Source organism: Ananas comosus, linkage group 20 (assembly GCF_001540865.1).
Source record: "Ananas comosus cultivar F153 linkage group 20, ASM154086v1, whole genome shotgun sequence".
Classification (NCBI taxonomy): domain Eukaryota; kingdom Viridiplantae; phylum Streptophyta; class Magnoliopsida; order Poales; family Bromeliaceae; genus Ananas; species Ananas comosus.
The window spans coordinates 1,657,581-1,681,217 of NC_033640.1; the positions used below are offsets into that span (position 1 = coordinate 1,657,581).

Consider the following 23,637-nt stretch of genomic DNA (forward strand, 5'->3'; position numbering starts at 1 on the left):
ATCTTTTTCTAAATAGTTTAAAAAAAATTTTAATAAAAATTCAATTGATTTGGATAGTTTTACACCGTTAAACGAGAAAATATCTCGTATCTACCATTAAAATTATAATTTTTTAAATTCTTTGATCATAAGACTAATGATGTCGAAAAGATTTGAAATTTGGTTTCTAGACACTTCAAGTGGTATAGATCATGTTCAACGGTGCCGATCGTCGATTTGGAGGCTTCATCATCGAAAATAAATAGATAGTAACAGAGCCCGTTTGCTATCGATAGCATTCCAGCTCAACTCTCTCTATATATATACATATATCCACCTCTATCTCATATTCTCACCTTTGGGCGTAAAATGGCCCCGGACTTTATCCGATTTTTCATTTTGGTCCCAAAAGTTCCTTTTATTTTCAAATAGGTTCTGAATTTTTAGGACGAATTACCCTATCGGTCCCTAAGCTCTTTCTTTTTAAATAGTAGGTCTCCAGCTTCTTCTCCCATATATGCACACAACTTAATAAACCTAATTTCACTACAGACCTCAATTTCATTTTTCGCTTCTATAATTGTCTCGACCTCACATTATGACAAACTGAACCCAGTCTCATCTCATGCCTTAATTTTATTTTCCACATTTTTGACTATCTCGATCTCGTGTCATGAAGAGCAAAGCCAAATCCAACCACAACCCTCCATCTCATCGTTCGCATCTGTAACGACATCAACCTTGCAGATGATGTATGTTGTCTTTTTTGGAGCAACTGACATCTTCGACATTGAGCCGAGTAAGCCAAGTTCTTTCTTAAATTTTAAACATTGTTGAAACTATGATCTTTTTTTCTTTTCTTTTTTTATGATCTATTTGGTCAAAATTAATAAAAATATAGATAGTTACACCTAACTAAAATAGCATAACTAAAAACCTTTTGTTCTACAGTCACACAAATAAATAGCGAAAGGTAAGTAATTTTATCTGAATTCTAGTTTGCCAAAAAGTCTACTTTAATTTAAATTTCACCCTCGGTGAAATAACCATGCCCTGAAATAAAAAAAAAAAAAGATACAGAAAAAAAACTTATCTAACATATAAATCAGTTTGAGTCAATTATCCAACCTTTTAAATTTTTGATTTTACTGCTTTATATTTTTATTTGTTTAATTTTTAAGCTAATTGCTTTAACAAATTTATAGTTACGAAAATTACGTGACCTAGGTTAACTAAGTCGATGAAAATAAACAGCACATATAAATTTTAAGATTAAAATATCATTAATAGACTCAAATTAAAAAAATTAAAATTTTAAAATTGAATAGTTAACTAAAAATGGTTTATAGTTTATGTAAATGACGCACAGGTTTACCAAAAATAATAATAATAAGGGTTAATTGCATACAGGTCCCCGCAAATATAATAAATTATAAATATATCCCTATAAAGTTTAACTTTCATAAGTTATTCCTCATAAAGTCTTAATATTTTCAGATATGTCCCTCTAATTTGTTACGGTTAAAGAACTATTAGAAAACTGTTTATATTTTCAATTTTGCTATCACAAATATGTCCCTCCAAAAATTATAACAGTATAATATAAGAGGGATAAAAATGTGAAAAATTAATTCGGATAAAGTATTTAACTATGGTTAACTAAACTTTTCTAACGGAGGGACATATCTGAAAATATTAGAACTTTTATAGAAATAACTTATACAAATTTGAACTTTATAGAGATACATCTGTAATTCACTACGTTTGCGGGGACCTGTATGCAATTGGCCCTAATGATAATAATAAAAACGAGCAGTGGTTCATGGTGACGTGATGGACCAATTTCACAGAACAAATTTATGCTCTTTTATTAAATTTTGATAGAATTGTTTAGTAAATTATAAAGTTTTTAAGGGTCTATTTGCAAAAGAGTCCCTTCCCTTCTCTTTCTCTCCATATTTCTCTAGAGCTCTCTCTCTCTCTCTCTCTAAACTCTCTCTCTCTGGTAAACGCTCCCTCTCACAAAACCCTAATAATCGATTTTTAATCGCATGTTTTTGCATCTTTTGATCCTTTTTTCCGCCAATTTCCACTCAATTTTACCCTTATTTTCGCAGAATCGATCAATCGGAACTAACTAAAACCCTCGTCGTTGATCTCTTCTTCGACGCTTCTTAGCCCTAGGGAGAGGTGAGGTGTGCGCCATGGCGCTTCGGCGGCTCCTTGGGAGGAGCTCGAGGATCCCAATCGTATCTAGGGTTTTCGCATCGTCCGCGGCGCCTTTCTCCGCGGCGGCGTCGCCGAGCGACACGATCCGAGCCACCCTCTTCCCCGGCGATGGAATTGGGCCGGAGATCGCCGAATCGGTGAAGCAGGTTCGGATTTTGATCCTTTATTGTCGAATTTTATACCTTTTCTTATCCTTTTGTTCCCCCTTTTTATACTTTGTTTTGATGTAGATTGTTTGATCTAGAGCTTGCTTGCTTGTATGATATAGGTAAAAATGCGAGGAGGCCCCTCAACAATAGGCCATTATGAATAGGCCCCTTAAAATGTTTTAGGTCGAGACCCCAGCAAAATTTTAGTTGTTTTGATTTATGTGATTCAGGATTTGATTAAATACGATGATGATTTTGTTAAGTTGATGATTTTACCAGTTTTAGCTAATAGAAATGTTGATTTTGATGCTTAATGGCTAATGAAGTCGTAGTTTTGACGAAATTCCTAATTCAAATAAAGGAATATCTCAAATCGAAATAATTAGGAGTTAAGAGGGTGCCGATTGAACAAAAATATGTAGTTCGGGTTTTATTTAAGAATGGCCTATAGTTGAGAGGGTCTATGTACAATTTTACCTATTACGTATGAAGTTGGTTAGCTTACTTTGATTTCGTATCCCTGATTGTATTATAGAAACATTTAGCATTGCTTTTTGTGATCAATTTTAATTGAATTAGCTACCTCTAGTTCAAACAAAGGAATCGGTTTGATACAATGCTAAATTTAGATTTTTATTTTTTTCTATGAAAAGATTCTGTATTGAGTGTACAAATCAAGAGAATATGGCGCTCTTTAGATATTAATTTGTTTAGCTGTATTCTGATTTCAATTCTGTCCTTGGATTTTCATTTGTAACAATTTAGTCCCATAGTTCGATTTGATTTCATTGTTGTCCTTTGACTCGCAATTCAACAAAGTAAAGTTAAACTTTGATTCCGACATTGCACCTTCTTTTTGATAGGTTACTAACAAGGGGACTTAGTTGTTAACTCGTCATGCAAAACAACTTTGAGGACTTACTTTCTATTCAATCCTTTTACATATTATTTGTGTTACTGTAGGTTTTTGGTGCAGCACAAGTGCCAATAGAATGGGAAGAACATTATGTGAGCGACAAAGTTGACCCCAGAACGGAGAGCTTTTTAACATGGGAAAGTCTTGAATCGGTGAGGAGAAATGGCGTGGGCCTGAAGGGCCCCATGGCTACACCTATCGGAAAAGGGCACAGGTCCTTGAATCTCACATTAAGGAAAGAGCTCGGCCTTTATGCCAATGTTAGACCTTGCTCTAGCCTTCCTGGTTATCGAACTCGGTATGATGATGTGAATCTCATCACAATCCGTGAGAATACCGAAGGAGAGTATAGCGGTCTCGAACACCAAGTAAGGATTTCAAGAACTTTTATTTTCAGCTGCTTTTCGTATAATCCCTTCAAAATTACCTATTTACATTCACTCCTTTAAAGTACCAATTTATATATGTCCGTATAAAGTGTAGCTTCTTATATTAATGTTGTTATCTTAGGTCTGGGAGTCATTAAATTCAAGTTCATTTAGTATTAGAAAAAAGTTCAGGTTTAAAATGTACAAACTTGAACTATATCCCATTTCAGAATGGGTACTTGAAAGTTGAAACTACAAAAATTTGTATTTACTCCGTAACCTTCTGGTATGCTTGATTTAACTAGCTATCCTCAAACCTTACGATGTTTTTAACTTTTTTGGCAGAGTATTCTGTAACCTAACCACCTTATATATATATATATATAGAGAGAGAGAGAGAGAGAGAGAGAGAGAGAGTCTGGCTACTATACTTTTATGAGTACGATCGCCTTCGTACTCATAAGTCGTTTTCGATGATAGAGCTTCCGAATCGACGATCCATACCGTTAAACATTTTGTAGAGCATTTAAAACTTCTAGAAATCAAATTTCATAATTTTTCGACATCATTTACCTTACGATCAAAAGCTCACAAAATTGACAATTTTTAACGGCCGGTATGGAATACTTGCTAGTTTAACGGTGCAAAAGAATCTGAATAGGTTGAATTTTTGATAGAAAATTCTATTCACTACCTAGATAAANCTCTCTCTCTCTCTCTCTCTCTCTCTCTCTCTCTCTCTCTATATATATATATATATATATATATATATATATATATATATATATATCCACCTCTATCTCATATTCTCACCTTTGGGCGTAAAATGGCCCCAGAATTTATCCGATTTTTCATTTTGGTACCCAAAGTTCCTTATGTTTTCAAACAGGTCCCAAAAATTTAGGACGAATTACCCTACCGGTTCCTAAGCTTTTTCTTTCAAAATAGTAGGTCTCCAGCTTCTTCTCCGATATATGCACACAACTTAATAAACCTAATTTCACTATAGACCTCAATCTCATTTTTCACTTCTGTAATTGTCTCGACCTCACATTATGACCAACTGAACCCAGTCTCATCTCATGCCTTAATTTTATTTTCCACATTTATGACTGTCTCGATCTCGTGTCGTGAAGAGCGAAGCCAAATCCAACCACTAGCCTCCATCTCATCGTTCGCATCTGTGACGGCATCGACCTTGCAGATGATGTATGTTGTCTTTTTTGGAGCAACTAACATCTTCGACCTTGAGCCGAGTAAGCCAAGTTCTTTCTTAAACTTTAAACAGTGTCGAAACTATGATCTTTTTTTTTTTTTTTTTTTTATGATCTATTTGGTCAAAATTAATAAGAATATAGATAGTTACACCTAACTAAAATAGCATAACAAAAAACCTTTTGTTCTACAGTCACACAAATAAATAGCGAATGGTAAGTAATTTTATCTGAATTCTAGTTCGCCAAAAAGTCTACTCTAATTTAAATTTCACCTTTGGTGAAATAATCATGCCCTGAAATAGAAAAAAAAAAGATACAGAAAAAAACTTATCTAACCTATAAATCAGTTTGAGTCAATTATCCAACTTTTTAAAATTTGATTTTACTGCTTTATATTTTTATTTGTTTGATTTGTGAGTAAGCAATTGTACATCAAAATTTAAGCTAATTGCTTTAACAAATTTGTAGTTGCGAAAATTACATGACCTAGGTTAACTAAGTCGATGAAAATAAACAGCACATATAAATTTTAAGATTAAAATATCATTAATTGACTCAAATTAAAAAAATAAAAATTTTAAAATTGAATAGTTAACTAAAAATGGTTCATAGTTTATGTAAATTATGCACAGGTTTACCAAAAATAATAATAATAAGGGTTAATTGCATACAGGTCCCCGCAAATATAATGAATTATAAATATATCCCTATAAAGTTCAACTTTCATAAGTTATCCATCTTAAAGCCTTAATATTTTCAGATATGTCCCTCTAATTTGTTACGGTTAAAGAACTATTAGAAAACTATTTATATTTTCAATTTTGCTATCACAAATATGTCCCTCCAAAAATTATAACAGTATAATATAAGAGGGATAAAAATATCAAAAATTAATCCAGATAAAGTATTTAACTATGGTTAACTAAACTTTTCTAACGGAGGGACATATCTGAAAATATTAGAACTTTTGTAGAAATAACTTATAAAAGTTTGAACTTTATAGAGATACATCTGTAATTCACTACGTTTGCGGGGACCTGTATGCAATTGGCCCTAATGATAATAATAAAAACGAGCAGTGGTTCATGGTGACGTGATGGACCAATTTCACAGAACAAATTTATGCTCTTTTATTAAATTTCGATAGAAGTGTTTAGTAAATTGTAAAGTTTTTAAGGGTCTATTTGTAAAAGAGTCCCTTCCCTTCTCTTTCTCTCCATATTTCTCTCTAGAGCTCTCTCTCTCTCTCTCTAAACTCTCTCTCTCTCTGGTAAACGCTCCCTCTCACAAAACCCTAATAATCGATTTTTAATCGCATGTTTTCGCATCTTTTGATCCTTTTTTCCGCCAATTTCCACTCAATTTTACCCTTATTTTCGCAGAATCGATCAATCGGAACTAACTAAAACCCTCGTCGTTGATCTCTTCTTCGACGCTTCTTAGCCCTAGGGAAAGGTGAGGTGTGCGCCATGGCGCTTCGGCGGCTCCTTGGGAGGAGCTCGAGGATCCCAATCGTATCTAGGGTTTTCGCATCGTCCGCGGCGCCTTTCTCCGCGGCGGCGTCTTTCTCCGCGGCGGCGTCGCCGAGCGACACGATCCGAGCCACGCTCTTCCCCGGCGATGGAATTGGGCCGGAGATCGCCGAATCGGTGAAGCAGGTTCGGATTTTGATCCTTTATTGTCGAATTTTATACCTTTTCTTATCCTTTTGTTCCCCCCTTTTTATACTTTGTTTTGATGTAGATTGTTTGATCTAGAGCTTGCTTGTTTGTATGATATAGGTAAAAATGCGAGGAGGCCCCTCAATATAGGCCTTTATGAAATTGGCGGCTCCACTTAAAAATGTTATAGGTCGAGACTCCAGCAAAAATTTTAGTTGTTTTGATTTATGTGATTCAGGGTTTCATTAAATACGATGATGATTTTGTTAAGTTGATGATTTTACCAGTTTTAGCTAATAGAAATGTTGATTTTGATGCTTAATGGCTGATGAAGTCGTAGTTTTGACGAAATTTCTAATTCAAGTAAAGGAATATTCAAATCAAAATAATTAAAAGTTATGAGGGTGCAGATTGAACAAAAATATGTAGTTCGGGTTCTATTTCAGAACGGTCTATAGTTGAGAGGGTTTATGTACAGTTTTGTCTGTTATGTATGAAGTTGGTTAGCTTACTTTGATTTCGTATCCCTGATTGATGAAGTCGTAGTTTTGTCGAAATTCCTGATTCAAATAAAGGAATATTTAAATCAAAATAATTAAAAGTTAAGAGGGTGCCGATTGAACAAAAATATGTAGTTCGGGTTCTATTTCAGAATGGCGTATAGTTGAGTGTCTATGTACAATTTTACCTGTTATGTATGAACTTGGTTAGCTTTCTTTGATTTCGTATCCCCGATTCTATTATAGAAACATTTAGCATTGCTTTTTGTGATCAATTTTAATTGAATTAGCTATTTCTAGTTCAAACAAAGGAATCGGTTTGATATGATGCTAAATTTAGATTTTTATTTTTTTCTATGAAAAGATTCTGCATTGAGTGTCAAATCAGAGAATATGGCGCTCTTTAGATATTAATCTGTTTAGATGTATTCTGATTTCAATTCCGCCCTTGGATTTTCATTTGTGTTCGATTTGATTTCATTGTTGTCCTTTGACTCGCAATTCAACAAAGTAAAGTTAAACTTTGATTCTGACATTGCACCTTCTTTTTGATAGGTTACTAACAAGAGGACTTAGTTGTTAACTTGTTATGCAAAACAACTTTGAGGACTTAATTTCTATTCAATCCTTTTACATATTATTTGTGTTAGTGTAGGTTTTTAGTGCAGCACAAGTGCCAATAGAATGGGAAGAACATTATGTGAGCGACAAAGTTGACCCCAGAACGGAGAGCTTTTTAACATGGGAAAGTCTTGAATCGGTGAGGAGAAATGGCGTGGGCCTAAAGGGCCCCATGGCCACACCTATCGGAAAAGGTCACAGGTCCTTGAATCTCACATTAAGGAAAGAGCTCGGCCTTTATGCCAATGTTAGACCTTGCTCTAGCCTTCCTGGTTATCGCACTCGGTATGATGATGTGAATCTCATCACAATTCGTGAGAATACCGAAGGAGAGTATAGCGGTCTCGAACACCAAGTAAGGATTTCAAGAACTCTTATATTCAGCTGTTTTTCTTATAATCCCTTCAAAATTAACTATTTACATTCACTCGTTTAAAGTACCAATTTATGTATGTCCGTATAAAGTGTAGCTTCTTATATTAATGTTGTTATCTTAGGTTTGGGAGTCATTAAATTCAAGTTCATTTAGTATTAGAAAAAAGTTCAGGTTAATATGTACAAACTTGAACTATATCCCATTTCAGAATGGGTACTTGGAACTACAAAACTTTGTTTTTATTCCCTAACCTTCTGGTATACTTGATTTCGCTAGGTATCTTCAGACCTTATGATGTTTTTAACTTTTTTGAGAGAGTATACTGTAACCTAACCACCTTATGGATAATTTTTTTTTTCTCCCATGAAAAATTCTAGTGTTAAAGAATGTGAAACTGCCATTGTTCTCCTAAAGCTTAAGCTTAGAGGGAACAGTGTTTTATATTTTTATATTCAACACTCACGTTCGGGCTCGAGATTTTTTAATATGCCTAAGACGTGAATTCAATTAAATGAGAAGAAATTAAATAACACTAGGACCGTGGCAACATTCGAAACTCCTACTCTAATACCATGTTAAGGAATGTCAAACAATTGCTGTTCTCCAAAAGGTTAAGCTAATAGAGAACGGTATTTTTATTTTTATATTCAACAGCTAGGTTCTAACATAAAGAAATTTTTTGACATTAAAAGTAATGAAAGGTTAGATTGTAAAATTAATACCTTTAAGGTTGAGGTACCCATGTCAAAACATGCCATAAATCAGGTAAGGTTGATATATTCTTACCAAAGTTTCATATGCAAGAAATTAAGTTCTGGAAGTGCTTATGTGAAAGTTTAGAATTTTGCATGGATATATGCCAATGAGTAATTTTGCACAGTATATGTAATATCTCGTTTATTTATTATCCTGTTGTGATGTGTTATTTTTGTGATCTATATGCAAATTTCCAGGTAGTGAGAGGTGTTGTAGAAAGTCTAAAAATTATTACCCGTCAGGCGAGTCTGCGAGTTGCTGAATATGCTTTTCACTATGCCAAGACTAACGGCCGCGAAAGAGTGTCAGCTATTCACAAAGCCAACATCATGAAGAAAACCGATGGCCTTTTCCTCAAGGTATTGATTGTATTTTACCTGCATTTTCTTACTTACATGGAAGGGGAGACTTATTGTTACTTCATCTGCAGTGCTGCCGTGAAGTTGCTGAGAAGTATCCTGAAATAACTTATGAGGAAGTGATCATTGACAATTGTTGTATGATGGTATGCAACAAAATTATTCTTTTGTTTAGTTTTTCTGTTGCTTTTAGTATTGTTTGTCTAACTGTTTAGTGATGAGGTTACTCGATTTTGCTGGGGACTACATGGACTATATGATGTTATTTGTATATTGCAACTGATTAATCTTTGGATTAATTACAAAAGTTGCCTGTAAAGTTTGACTGCTATTTAAGTTACATTCTCATTTCTCAATGGCTGTCCCTAAGATTTGTCCAACATAAAAATTGAATCCTTTCAGTCTAGCATCTAGAGATGCCACTTCAGCATCATTGTTAAATCACCGACATGAAGTTTCTTTTGGTTTCATTTTACTGATGGTGTTGATGGGGAATTGGTTTATATTGTAGACTAATGAAGGATAATTGTCATGTGGAACAAGCTTCAGGAACTAGCTTGTCATAATCTGTAACTTTGAGGATGTAATTGAAATAGGGTTCAAACTCAGCAACTAATCTTTGATGTACTGTCTTTTTTCTTTTCTTTTCTTTTCCCTTTTTTTGTAATTTTCTTGTCTTATTCCGACTTTGGTCTTGTTTTAGCTTGTTAAAAATCCTGCCCTCTTCGACGTGTTAGTGATGCCGAATCTCTACGGTGACATCATTAGTGACCTCAGTGCTGGTCTTATTGGGGGTTTGGGATTAACCCCAAGGTAATAAACAGTATATTTTTCCCCAAAAATTAATTATAAAAGCATATGATAGCTTAACTTCTGGTTCCTTTTGTAGCTGCAACATTGGTGAAGGAGGTATTGCCCTTGCAGAAGCTGTACATGGTTCAGCTCCCGATATCGCCGGCAAGGTACATTCCCTCAGCCATCATATTTTTTATTTTGGATCATCGAAAAATTTGTCCCGAACCAAAGAACAGAAGATCCCGTAAAGAGATTGGTTCGTATGCAACAAAATTAACATGGGGATGCTTGACCCATAGTGAGATGATTTGGAGCTCGAATTTTGCAGTACTTTAATTGCTTTGTGGGTGCTGTTTTGATCGCCTTTCAATGTCATGAAACTAGAGCATGCTGACGGTTAAATGGCTATAATGAAGGTGGACCAACAATATATAAGCAATTAAATCCTCATTCGTAGCATTTCAGTAAACCACATTGTGTTATCGTGTGCTCATTTTCATGGCATTCAACTGCATTTCTAACCGGCAACGAGAACTGCACCTCAGGCGGCAGTTCTATTTTCCGAACAATGGGTCTTAAACCGGAATTAGGCTGTTTCCTTTTGTAAATTGTATGTTGGGATTGATGCTAGTTAGCTTTCTGATGTTGCCCGATGGTACGCCTCAGAATCTTGCGAATCCGACGGCCCTCCTGCTGAGCAGCGTTATGATGTTACGCCACCTGAAGCTGAACGACAAAGCCGATCAAATCCACAGCGCCATTCTCGACACCATCGCGGAAGGTAAGCACCTGACCGTCGATCTCGGGGGGCGCTCTTCAACGACGGAGTTTACAGAAGCCGTGTGCGATCATCTCTGAGAACTTAGGCATATCATCTCCGTTGGTTTGGTGACTTTGTAAGTTTAGTTCCGACAGTTATTTTGCGCTGTGAGATCACTTTGATGACAGTAAAATAATGCTCTCGCGTAATCATGTTATTTTTCTTGTTCCGCGATTTATGTAAATAAACAAAATCACCAGCAATCATTGACCCTCTGATATGCTGATGCTAATTTTTTTTGCATTTCTTTTGAAGTGTTGGTGTTTAAACAAAACTCCTAATTTTTAGCTCTCAACTTTTATTGTTGTTATGTTTGTGTATATGAAATACCATTTCTAGCCTTAGCTTCACTAATGGGATCATATGAACTGTTAGAGGCTAAGGGTACTATACTCTTATGAGTAAGAGCTCTTCGTACTCATAAGTTATTTTCGATGATGAAGCTTTCGAATAGACGATCTATTCCGTTAAATATGATCTAGAGTATTTAAAATTTATAAAAAATAAATTTCGTAATTTTTCGAAATCATAATAAAGTTCATAAAGCGGAAGTAAAACGAACAGTCAAAATCGAAAGACGTTTTAAAAATGGATGATCGGATCTTTCAATTTAAGATCAGAGTTATTGATTTTTGTTTAGGTAGTAAATAAATTTTTTATCAAAAATTCAATCTATTTCAATTTTTTTACATCGTTAAACTAATAAGTATTTCATACCTGTTAAAAATTATTAATTTTGTGACTTTTTGATCGTAAGGTGAATGATATTAAAAAATTATAAAATTTAATGTTTAAAAATTTAAATATTCTAGATAATGTTTAATTATATGGATCGTCGATTCGGAAGTTCTATCATCGAAAACGGCTTATGAGTACGAGGGCGATCGTACTCATAAGAGTGTAGTAGTTAGACTCAATGTTAGATGACCTACATTGGCAATTTACACTTAGGCCTTGGTTTGATGCATCAACATCTTATTTGATATACCCTTTTCATTTACTCAAAAAGCTTGAAGTATTTAATAGATGAGAAGTGTGATTATATGTCTAAAATGAATAACCATATTCAGTCTTCAAGTTATTTTTTCAGAATAAGATAAATTATTTCATAGTTGAAACATGCTATCCTATCAAATCATAAATGTTAAGATCTTTTAAGCAAAATCAAACTCGTTTTTAATCACGAAAAAATTACTCAAGAAGCATGTAGTATTTGATAGATGAGAAGTGTGATTAAATGTCTATCGTATTCAGTTTTCAAGTTATTTTTCAAAATAAGATAAATTATTTTGAAGTCAGATCATAAATGCCAAGATCTTTTAAGCAAAATCAGATTCCTTGCTTTTAATAATCACACAAAAGAATTATCACGCGAAAATAAGTTATTATTCGACTTCCAAGTTAGATTTTAGATTCTGCTCGTATGCATGAATATATTTGTACAATATCTAATTTTGATTTACTCAAGAAGCTTACAGTATTTGATAGATGCGATTGATTATGTGTATAGAGTGACATACAATATCCAACCTTTAATCCTTAGTTTTTTTTGTTTTTTTATTTTGGAATAAGATATTATTTTGCAGGTGGGATACGCTATCCTACGAACTCTTTGATGCCAAAATCTTTCCAGGAGCTAAAATCAAGCTTCCAGCTTCCAACAACTGTTTGTTCACACTTGTGCATATACAAAATCCGAGCCCAACTACAAATCTGAAATCTGAATCAAAATGCGAATCCGACCGATTTTAAAAATTCATATACAAATTCGAACCTGACCAAACATATGAAATCCGAATCAGAATCCGAATCCGAAACAATTATTTCTCTTTACAATATTTCAAAGCATATTACGTTGAATTTAAAATTTTAAAATACAAATTTAAATATAATATCACATATATACACACACAATATAAAATTAATTTGGATTTGGGTTCGGATACAGTTAAAATTCATATCCGAATTCAAATTCGTCGGATATTTATTTTTTATATCTATATTTAAAACTATATTCGTTTAGCATCGAATAAATTTGCTTTGTTCGGGTTTGGATTCGATGGGCTTGTTCAAAACTATTTATTTGTGTGGGTTGATATCAAAAAGAATAGTGTACCGCATGATTATGTGGCGTTCAAAATTAAATATCAACTAGTTAAGAAATCCATGCGATGCAATGAAAAAATATTAGAGTGAGGCTATTATACTTCTGAAAGCACGAATATCGTTTTCAATGTTGCGACTTTCGAATCGTCGATCGGCTCCATTAAACTTGATCTAGAGTATTTGAAATACTTAGAAAATAAATTTTATGATTTTTCAATATCATTTGCCTAGTGATCGAAGGGACTCAAAATCAATAATTTTAATGGCTGTGGTGAGCCGTTTGCAAGTTTAACGATATAGAAATATTCAAATCACGTGAAATTTTGATAGAAAATTCTTTATAATATATAAAATAAGATCAATATTTTTGATCTAAAATTTTAATGTCATATTATCACGTTTTATAAGATTTTTATTTTCAGCCGTTGATTTTGAGCCCCTTAGTTCACTAGGCAAATGATATCGAAAAATTGTAAAATTTAATTTCTAGGTACTTCAAATACTCTAAATCAAGTTTAACGGAGCCGATCGACGATTCGAAAGTCGCAACAGCAAAAACGACATGGAGGCACGGAAGGCTCCGTGCTTCCAGAAGCATAGTAGCCTCACTCAAAATATTATTACATAATTACAGTTTGTAGATTAATATTTCTGAACTCAATATCAAGATTTGTATGCGATTCATAATTCATGATTATTAAAGAACACAAAATCACCTATCCTTCCATGGCCATCAAGCAATTTTAAGAGTCAGGCTACTATCCTATTAATAGGATTGGGACCATTGTCCTATCAAATAGTTTTGAATGATCGACACTTAAAATTGATAATCGACATTGTTAAAATTGATCTACACTATAAAAAATATTTAAAAACCGAATTTTGTAATTTTTGAAAATCATTATCAAGTCTATTGAAGAGTCGAAAAAATGAACGGTCATAAATAAATAACCTTCTTAAAATAGAGGTTAGACTTTCTCAAATCATGATTAGAGTTATCAAATATTATCTAAGTAGTATAAAGAATTTTCTATCAAAAATTCAAACAATTTGAATTACTCTACACCGTTAAACAAGCAAACGAAAAAAAAAAAAAGTCAATTTTACGATACTTTGATCATTATGTAAATAATTTTTAAAATTTATGAAATTTAGTTTTTAGATATTTGATAGGACAAGTGTTACTATCCTATTAATAAGATAGTAGCCCTAGCCCAATTTTAAAATATATGATTTAGGAACCAAAAGAAACCCTCCCCTTATTTTGGGGGGTTTGTGGGGGTTCACATATAATTTTTTTAAAAAATATTAATTGCATATTAATCCTCAATCTTTCCACCACCTTTCATTTTGGTCCCTAATTTTTTTTTTCAATCAAGTTTTCAAATTTTTTCACTTCAGTCCCCAAAATTAAAATTAAAATTTTTAATTTAAATCCGGAATTAATACTAAAATTTAAACTAATTAGCAATTAGAATTTTAAATTGAATCTAAATTTTGATTTCAAACTTAGTTTTTTTTATTTTGATATTTGAATTTGCATTCGAAATTTTAATCTTAATTTAAATTTTAAATATGTAATTTTACTTTTAATTTTAATTTAAACAAATGAGAAGAACTAGCTTTGAGCTATTAAGTTGATTTATTATTTAAATTTAGACAAATGAGAACAACTAGCTTTCACTTTAATTAATTTTTTTATTTATAAATTCTATTGCGATGATAATAAAAAGCATTACTCATCTTTTTTAATATTGTAATAAACTTTTCATTTATTTTAAATTAATGTATTTATTTTAATAATTAGGTTTAGATGTTTTCAATGCCAAGTATATTTTAATTTCATTCTTTAATCTTTAATTATTTAATAGTGATATAAATATTAAAAAATATTAATGCATATGGTTAATTAGTTATAGATGATAAGTGAGATTGTATTCTAAATTATTATAAAAAGGGATAACTTCAAAACCCCCCCTGTGGTTTCCAACTTTCTCACTTTAGTACCCTGTGGTTTAAAGTGTATCAATTTGCCCCCCTGTGGTTTTGTTTTTATTTTTTCTATAGCTTTTTTCTTAATATTTCGTTAAATTATATGCAAAAAACCATCAGATATCCATCTAGATTTACCGAATATTTACTTTAGTACCCTTTAATATTAATTTTGTTACTGATTTGAGAAAAAAAATAATAAAATTGATAAAAAAAGGAGAAAAACGAGACCACAGGGGGGCAAATTGATACACTTTAAACCACAGGGTACTAAAGTGAAAAAGTTGGAAACCACAGGGAGAGTTTTTGAAGTTATCCCTTATAAAAACTTCAAATACCACTCTTGTGGTTTCACGCTTTCTCACTTTAGTACCTTGTGGTTTAAACTGTATCAATTTAGTATCTTATGGTTTTATTTTTATCTCTTTATTATTGATTCCACTAATTTTTTTTTTTGTTAAATCAATGACAAAGTTAAAACTAAAGTGTAGTAAAGTGAATATTCGATAAATCTAGGTGGAATACCTGAAGTTTTTTTTGTATATAATCTAACTTAATAGTAACGAAAAAATTGACAAAAAGATAAAAATGAAGCCACATAATACTAAAGTGAGAAAGTGCGAAACAACACAAATAATTTTTAAAATCTAAATTATTCTTTTAATATAAATTTTAATATTAAAATATGTACTAATATATATATATATTGGAGTTGGACTGGACTACTATTAATAGCAAAATTCTATTATTTGCTATCAGTTTTTTAGCCTTTGGATCAACTCTTTTCATTATTTCTAACCATTGGATTAAATATTATAATCCAGTAGGGACCACTCAACCCTAGGAGGACCACTCAACTACCGTTTGGTTCGGGTATAAGCAATAACTAGCTATTACAGGGATATGTATAAGTATGGGGATAAGAAAAATAGTGTTTGGATGAAAATTGGGTTGTTTCCGGGGATAAGAACAATTTTAGGTAGTTTTATATAGAAAATAGAGGTGTTGGTGGGAATAACCGAGAACTACTATTCTCGAATAAAAAATTAGCATTTGGGTATAAAGAGAGGGATAAGGGCCTATTCCTATCCCTATTCCGATTGCCATATAACCGACTAACATTACTCTGATCCTATAATTTTTTATTCAAAAATTAAAAACTTAATAGCAAAAAAAAAAATATTTTACTATTAATAATATTCCAGCCTAATTCTATATATCGAGCGAATTATCTCCGCCGAACGAAAGGCTATTTGCCTTCTCAATTTCCCAACGTTTCTTGTTCTCGAAGAACTCGAAAAGAGGCAACAATGGCGGAGGGTTCTTCGTCTCCCTCCTCCTTCTCGGCGGCGGCGGCGAAAGCGGAGGAGGAGAGGGCGGAGTTGCTCGATCGGATGCTCACGCGCTTCGCCATCGCAGACGACGACAAGCTCGAGCCCGCACTCGTGAAGACCCTCCCCTACTCCATCGCCTCCCTCTCCGCCCCCTCCCCTTCGATCCGAATGATGGTATCCTCGCACTCCGCTTTGCGGCGTTTGATCGAGCAAAGTTCGATTCCCAGTGCTTTTTGGATTTGATATTTGTTGCTTTTTACTTGTTTATGATTCGTTTGTGTAGGAATTTTTTTATAAAATGACTCTCTAAAATTTTGTAATTTGGAAAATGATTCAGTGAAAATTTTATTTGGAAAAGTAATACTCTTTTCGCCACATAGGCTACACGTCAGAAATTTTTTATAAAGACGGTGGATCACTCATAGTTAATATAGATCGAAAAAAGTGAATTTTTATCTATAATGCAGGTGGGACAAACTCAGTACAGTATCAGAAAGCTAATTGATGATCCGCCTGCCATGCATACAATGTTTGAGTCTTTGATGGACATCCATGACCATATTGAGTCGGTACTGGAGCATATTTCTGCCACTGCCGACAAGGAGTGCCGACAAGGAGGGCGAGTACGAGAATGAGGAGGAGATGGTGGAGGAGGAAATGTAAAGGACCCGGGGAGTAGTAAAGTAGTATTTGCTCTTACCTGTGCTGGATTTGGTGCTATGCTTGTTTTGTTGCTGTTCCATGCCAATCCCTCATCATGGGGATTGTCTGTTACTGTCTTGTATTTCCGCCTTATCTGGATGCTGTTTGAGCTCTTAATACTGTATTAATGAATGTTGGTGACATGTTGTTTCAATTAACTCCCATTGAGTCGTCGAGCATTTCTGATAAAAGCGGTAGATGTTGTCGATGATTGTATATGCTTGTGCTATTCATTTTGTGAATCATCACACGGAAGTGGATCTTGCATGTCATCACTTCATGTGTTGTTCATGTTTCATCTTTGCGGGTCCTATATTTTATGTTCTTTCAGTGATGTATTCGAAGTCAGTGAGCTAATTCTGCGATTGCGAAACTGGGACTTCACTGAGTCCCTCTTGAGTCCCGAATTCCGAACAACCAAACAACAACCCTCTTTATCTTCCACAGTTTCACAATGTAAAGCTTACAAATGTTCTTGATTTGCATGAGGTGATAGTTCTTGGGCTAGTTAGTTCTCATATAATCTCTGCGTCGAATTTGCATGCATCTTGCTTCCAACAAATTGGAAAACAAAGTAGGAAGAAGAAGAAGAGGAAATTCTGTCTGATGTGATTCGAAATTGATAATCGACTTATGTTAGGGTTTTCGACTCGCCAACAGTTTCGCGGTGCGACCAAATTAGAAAATAAATTTGTGAAGGAACCCGTTAAGAATTTCCTTTTCGTTTTTGCTCTAGAAGTGTGAGATCGTGGTCGGTTGTATTATCTGAATATTGTATTTTCTTTTTTTGTTTGATAGTAAAGTTCTCTCCTCTCTCGCCCGTGGTTTTCCCTGCAAAGGATTTTTCACGTAAATCTATGTGTCGGTTGTTTTCGTTTGTGCGTTTGTCGTAACAAATTCCAATAACAAACATATCAACTTCTTTATTGAAAAATAAAAAGGTTTAATCCCCAAACTATCATAACATAAAATAAATTTTTTTTTACAGTAAGACCAAAAATAAGAATGAAAAAATCAGACTGAGACTCCCCTTATCCCCAAAAACTGGTTACAAGTAGTTACCCCACCATATACACAAAAAATAAACAACCATCTTGTACTGTATATAAATCATCCTTCAGTGTAGCATTTGCAGATCAACTGCTAGAATGAATGCCTCTGTAAAACTCTGGCACTCAGTTTAGTCCCAGCATAGCTACATATACCGTGCAGCATCATCTCCTCCACCGATTGGTAAAACCGCGGCGGTCTCGACGAGCCATCGACTTACAAGCCTTCATGCTGCTGACAGGCTTCGGAATGTCGTGCAGATCGAGAAGCTGAATTCTCCGCCGCTTCTTCTCTGCACAATCGAATTCGCGCAGGTAAGCATCAAGCTTTGAATATATGCTTTCGAAAGGAACTTCAATAACTACGATCGGAGACGAGAATCAACCATACCATCTTTTGCCTGATTATACCCTTCACGGATCCGCATCCGTGAGGCCTCGAGCTTCGCCTCGACGAGCAAATCATCGGTAGGGCACTGCTGCCAAGTCTGTAGTACATACACATCAGAAACGCATTAACATTTTAAACTGTTAAGAAAGTTATGACTAAAAATCAAGCACTGTGAGAAATTGAGGAACTTGCCATCTTCGCGACGGCGGACGGCTCATTGGCGAGCTCGCAGTCGTCTTTCTCCATCGTCTCAGCACATCTTTTCAAATATCTTTTCAAGTCCTTTCCTGACGTTTTCGAACTTGCATTGATAGTCCTGCCTCTCTCGGTCAGCGTATTATGAGGCCCTGCGGATCTACTCGGTGTTTCTGATCTGTCGTCAGCTCTCTCGACGCCGTCTCTCTTGAATTTGCGAATCTTTCGAGGATCTGCACACATATTCAGAGTAGAAATTCTGTCAGTTCGATATTCCCTACGATATTACTAAAGGCGGTTAGTTTTAGAACTAGCTAGAGCTGCAACTCACTTTCACTGAACAGTTCGTCGAGATCGATCGGAGGGCCATTTATCGCACGCAACGCTCCCTCGTCCAGAGGTGGAAAGTTGACCCATGGATCATCCGACGGGTTCGCTGCCGTGTCCGGAGCATCTGCATGCATCAGTTCATTGCTTAACCATCATACAATTCCTAACACAACTTGAAATAGAAGACAAAACCTGGTTGTGAATGTTACCTGCGACGGCTTCCGTAACATTCGACGAATCACTCCCGAATTCCGCCCAGCCGCTGCAACGAAAACAAATGATTACCGCGATCAGTTCCCCGCCGAATTTCAACTAAAATCTACCGATGTGAGCGGCAAGGAATTGGTAGAACTGCGACAGAAACTCACTCGAGCAGGGCGCGGGCGAGTTGCCGGACACGCAACGAACCGTGGCCTTCCACACCGCGCACGCTGTTTTCGATCTCAGTCGCCTAATCATCAACCCAAGAAAGAAAACAAGTTACATAAATTCTCTATACCAAGTAAGAGAATTAAGATCTCCAACATGTATATATATATCATCACTATTTTCGTAAAATAACACGTACCGTGAGGGTGGAGACAGTTAGCTCCATCAACTGCAGGCGCCGCAGCGATTCGAACAAAGAACTCTCGTTCTGCAACGCAACAAATAAGATCGAACATGTAATTAAGTTACTCACTACAGTACTTGGAAAAGAAACTAAACTTAATTAATTTGATCTCGACCATAATCACTATCAAGATCCCAAAAACATAAAGAAACTAAACTTAATTTAATTTCGACCATAATCACTATCAAGATCCCAAGAAACATTTAAAACTAGCTACGTACGTACGTAGAAAGTGATTAATTATATTATTATATTAACGTGCATGCATGCATGGTTACGTGCGTATGTATGTACGTACGTACGTACCTCTTCGTTCTTGTTGTCGAGGATCTTCTTGAGCCGCAGGACTTCGTCGAGCAGTGCGAAGGCGTCGTCGATCGCATCCTGCAGCTCGTCGTCGGCCTCTTCTTCCGAGGAGCTTTTCTGGCTGCCGCCGGACGAGCAGCAGAAGCTGACTGCCGGCTGCTGCTGCTGCTGCTCTGCCTCCTCCTCCGGTCTGCCGGCGGCGACAGACGGGAAGCTGTAGAGCGACTTCACGATCCCGTCCCTCCGGCGGACGAGCTCGTCCGGACAGTCGGCAGCTGCCACCGCGATCGACATCTCGATGATCTCAAAGATAGATCTCTCCGTGCTGTTAAATACATTTCTCCAGTAATCGAGAGAGCCGCAGCTGCTCATTGTAGTAGCACAGGAAATTAAAGAGCAACGCAAGAAGAAGAAGAAGAAGAAGAAGAAACACAGACGAAATATTACAGTTCTAATTAATCGGTTGGTGGTGTCTGTGTATATATATATAGTTGAGAGGAGGAGGAGGAGGAGTTGATGATTAGACCAAGGGTGGTGGAAGGAAGTTGCATGCCCATGGATGCATGCATAGTCCGAGNAAATATATAGTTATTATTATTATTATTATTATTATTATATAACCCTTATTATTATTATTAGGATTTGCTACTTTCCTACTCGGATTAGGAAAATAACAGTCAGAGTCCACTAACGGTTCAACGGTTAAATCTTGTTTATTTATTTATAAATAAATAAGGGTAAATTTCAAATACTATCCCTGTGGTTTCGCACTTTCGCACTTTAGTATCATGTGGTTTAAAGTGTATCAAGTTAGTGCCATGTGATTTTATTTTTATCTTTTCGTCAGCTTCTCCGTTAATATTTCGTTAAATTATATACAAAAAAAAACTTCAGTTATCCCATCTAGATTTATTGAATATTCACTTTAGTATCTTTTAGTTTTAACTTTGTCACTGATTTAACAAAAAAAAATTAGTGAAATCGATAATATAAAGATAAAAATGAAACCACATGACACTAAATTGATACACCTTAAACCATATGGTACTAAAGTGAGAAAGTATGAAACTACAGTGGTGGTATTTTAAGTTTTCCCAATAAATAAGAGTCCGTCTACTATACTTTTATAAATATAGATTTTTCTGTATTTATACATTTTCAACCGTTAGATCTACCTATTTGATCATTTTCATCCGTTAGATTTTACTATTCAACCAACAACCCACTCAATCTTAGGAGACCATTATCATTCTAAGTGCAAATTTCTTTATAAAAGTTTATACTCATAAGAGTATAGAAGCCGTACCCTATATATATATATATAGGAAAACTTCAAATACCCCCCTTGTGGTTTCACTTTTTCTCACTTTGGTATCCGGTGGTTTAAAATGTATCAAGTTAGTACCCTGTGGTTTTACACTTTTTCACTTTAGTACCATGTGGTTTAAAATATATCAAGTTAGTACCCTGTGATTTCGCACTTTCTCACTTTACTACCCTATGGTTTCGCACTTTTTCACCTTACTGTTTAAAAACCACAGGGTACTAACTTGATACACTTTAAACCACAGGATACCAAAATGAAAAAATACGAAACCACATGGAGGGTTTTCGAAGTTTTCCCTATATATATATATATATATATATATATATAATTAGGCTACTATACTATGTATCGTACCGGAGCTCCGATACTATAGTCTTATTTTCGATCCTAGGACATTCAAATTAACGATCCATACCATTAAATATGATTTAGGGTATATGAAGTTTTTAGGAATAAAATTTTAGTTTTTTTCGACATCGTTTACTTAATAAATAAATTATATCAAAATGGACGGTGAAAATTGAATAATCTTTAAAATTTGAGTATAAGACTTTTAAATTCAAGATCAAGAATGTTAACCTTAATCTAGATAGTTTAAAGTATTTTTTATCAAAATTTGAAGAAATTTAGATTCTTCTACACCGTTAAACTCCAAACTCGCCATAGTAGCCATTGAAAATTGACAAATTTGAAATGGTTTGATCATAAAGTAAATTATGTCGAAAAAATATAAAATTTTATTTCTAAAAACTTTAAATACCCTAGATCAGTTTTAATGGTATGGATTGTTAATTTGAAGACCTGAAGATTGAAAACGAGGCTATAGTATCGGAGCCCCGATACTATAGATAGTATAGGAGACTAGCTCTCTCTCTCTCTCTCTCTCTCTCTCTCTCTCTCTCTATATATATATATATATATATATATATATTAGAGCGGCGTGCTGTGCTCTCAGGAGCACGGAAGCCTTCGTGTTCGAGTCTGTTTTCGATGATGGAATTTCCGATTCGACGATCGGTCCGTTAGATTGATCTAGTGTATTTGAAGTTTCTAGAAAATAATTTTTACGATTTTTCGATATCATTTACCTAGCAATCGAAAGGATTCAAAATCAATAATTTTTACCGCGTGAAAATAAAATCTATAAAAAGTGGTATATAGCACTAAAATATTTCAAATCAGAAATATTGATGATCTTGTTGTAGATAATTATAAGAATTTTGTTATCAAAACTTTCATCTGATTTGAATACTTGTACACCGTTAAACTTGAAACGGCAGATATCAACTATTAAAATTATTGATTTTAAACCTTTTACTTATAGATAAATGATATAAAAAATAGCAAAAATATTTTCTAGAAACTTCAAATATCCTAGTACAGTCTAACCGACCATCGTCGATTCAAAATTTCATCATCGAAAACGGCTCAGGTGAGCACACGAAGGCCTCCGTGCTCCTGAGAACACACAGCCCTGCATCTCTCTCTCTCTCTCTCTATCTCTATATATATATATATATATATATATATTAAATGTTATAGATAACTTAATAATTTAATAATGCAGAAAAAATTTTCAAATACTTTTTTTAAGTTTTTAATTTATTTCCAAATATTTTTAAATTTTACTTTTTAATTTTTTTAAAAAAAATTATATTTAAAACTTAAATTTTACTTTTGTAATCATAATATCAAACTAATAGTTTAAAAAATAAAAGAAAATATTTTGATTTTTTTAATTTTTAAAAGTAAAAATTTTATAAATTAAAAAAATAAAAATTAGTGGGCTGGCATGGATCCGGACACAGAACGATACGGTACATACCGGACCGATATGCTCGAATTTGGCCTCGATGAATGTGGGTCGTGTTAGCTCAGCACCATACATCCGTATTTCAAAGGAATATTGATAAAATTATTGATCCCTAAAAAGGTATCTATGAAATAATTCAAAAAAAAAAAAATCTATTTGGAATAAAACAAGTGACCGATGCAGATAAACCAATGTTTGGAGACTATGAACTGGTCATGGAGTTACAGTTAACTCAATTCAACAAAAAAAAGTTTAGAATGTACTAATTATATTGCTAATGTGTCGTCTCCAACCAATCAGATCCTTCCCACCCATCCCATCATGATTATTAGAAAATTATTTTTATTGTCACTAAAACAAAAACGGTGTATATCGACGCTTTTAAATGTCGGTACAGGTCAAAAAAAGTGCTGCTGGCTAAATTACAAACATTTTTAAAAAGTGTTGCTATATGTGGGGTCGCTAGGTATATAGTGACAGTTAAAGAGTGTCGGTATAACTTAAAAAGAGTGCTACTAATTTATTAATACTTATTTAAGCATTTAACAATCGCCGGAACTCTACCTCTTTTGCTGCGGTGGCAGAGAAGGAAGAGAGGGAGGGGCTCTTCGTTTAGGATTTCAGTGGATTGAGTGAGGGGTGAAGGAGAGATATTAATCGATTTTTCTTTCTTTTTTTTTTTCTTTTCTGTTTGTAAGCAGGCCAAATGAGCTGGGTGGGGTGGGTTGAGTAG

At 34.3% G+C, this 23,637-nt stretch overlaps 3 protein-coding genes across 5 annotated transcripts; 2 read left to right on the forward strand and 1 right to left on the reverse strand.

Annotated features, from left to right (window-relative positions):
• On the forward strand, positions 1,921 to 11,041 carry LOC109725813 (isocitrate dehydrogenase [NAD] catalytic subunit 5, mitochondrial-like). 3 transcript variants are annotated; one of them, XM_020255183.1, is made up of 8 exons: positions 1,921 to 1,984; positions 2,097 to 2,354; positions 3,321 to 3,641; positions 8,970 to 9,131; positions 9,203 to 9,277; positions 9,835 to 9,944; positions 10,021 to 10,093; positions 10,593 to 11,041. In XM_020255183.1, exons 2-8 carry the CDS (start codon positions 2,184 to 2,186, stop codon positions 10,782 to 10,784), a joined length of 1,104 nt encoding a protein of 367 aa, XP_020110772.1. In that variant the 5' UTR covers positions 1,921 to 1,984; positions 2,097 to 2,183; the 3' UTR covers positions 10,785 to 11,041. The 3 variants fall into 3 exon arrangements, with proteins under 3 accessions (XP_020110772.1, XP_020110771.1, XP_020110770.1); XM_020255182.1 differs by lacking the exon at positions 1,921 to 1,984 and having other exon boundaries at positions 1,994 to 2,354; XM_020255181.1 differs by lacking the exons at positions 1,921 to 1,984; positions 2,097 to 2,354; positions 3,321 to 3,641 and adding exons at positions 6,186 to 6,516; positions 7,675 to 7,995.
• LOC109725454 lies at positions 16,056 to 17,096 on the forward strand. Its single transcript, XM_020254646.1, has 2 exons — positions 16,056 to 16,352; positions 16,646 to 17,096. The coding sequence occupies exons 1-2, from the start codon at positions 16,155 to 16,157 to the stop codon at positions 16,811 to 16,813; spliced, it is 366 nt and encodes a 121-aa protein (XP_020110235.1). The 5' UTR covers positions 16,056 to 16,154; the 3' UTR covers positions 16,814 to 17,096.
• Positions 18,095 to 20,136, reverse strand: LOC109726034 (probable mediator of RNA polymerase II transcription subunit 26a). The gene is made up of 8 exons (XM_020255464.1): positions 19,765 to 20,136; positions 19,414 to 19,482; positions 19,214 to 19,296; positions 19,055 to 19,107; positions 18,847 to 18,969; positions 18,513 to 18,748; positions 18,321 to 18,417; positions 18,095 to 18,222 (listed from the first exon to the last, which is right to left on the reverse strand). Exons 1-8 carry the CDS (start codon positions 20,134 to 20,136, stop codon positions 18,095 to 18,097), a joined length of 1,161 nt encoding a protein of 386 aa, XP_020111053.1.

What these genes read in the sequence shown, in the direction of transcription:
- LOC109725813 (XM_020255181.1), top strand. Translation starts at nt 6,328, where the DNA reads ATGGCGCTTCGGCGGCTCCTTGGGAGGAGCTCGAGGATCCCAATCGTA. An exon ending in CCGATGGCCTTTTCCTCAAG is followed by an intron (nt 9,132 to 9,202) that starts GTATTGATTGTA and finishes CTTCATCTGCAG; the next exon opens with TGCTGCCGTGAAGTTGCTGA. An exon ending in CTCCCGATATCGCCGGCAAG is followed by an intron (nt 10,094 to 10,592) that starts GTACATTCCCTC and finishes GGTACGCCTCAG; the next exon opens with AATCTTGCGAATCCGACGGC.
- LOC109725454 (XM_020254646.1), top strand. Translation starts at nt 16,155, where the DNA reads ATGGCGGAGGGTTCTTCGTCTCCCTCCTCCTTCTCGGCGGCGGCGGCG. An exon ending in CCCCTTCGATCCGAATGATG is followed by an intron (nt 16,353 to 16,645) that starts GTATCCTCGCAC and finishes TCTATAATGCAG; the next exon opens with GTGGGACAAACTCAGTACAG.
- LOC109726034 (XM_020255464.1), bottom strand. Translation starts at nt 20,136, where the DNA reads ATGAGCAGCTGCGGCTCTCTCGATTACTGGAGAAATGTATTTAACAGC. An exon ending in CTCGCCCGCGCCCTGCTCGA is followed by an intron (nt 19,108 to 19,213) that starts GTGAGTTTCTGT and finishes TTTTCGTTGCAG; the next exon opens with CGGCTGGGCGGAATTCGGGA. An exon ending in CGACGAACTGTTCAGTGAAA is followed by an intron (nt 18,749 to 18,846) that starts GTGAGTTGCAGC and finishes ATATGTGTGCAG; the next exon opens with ATCCTCGAAAGATTCGCAAA.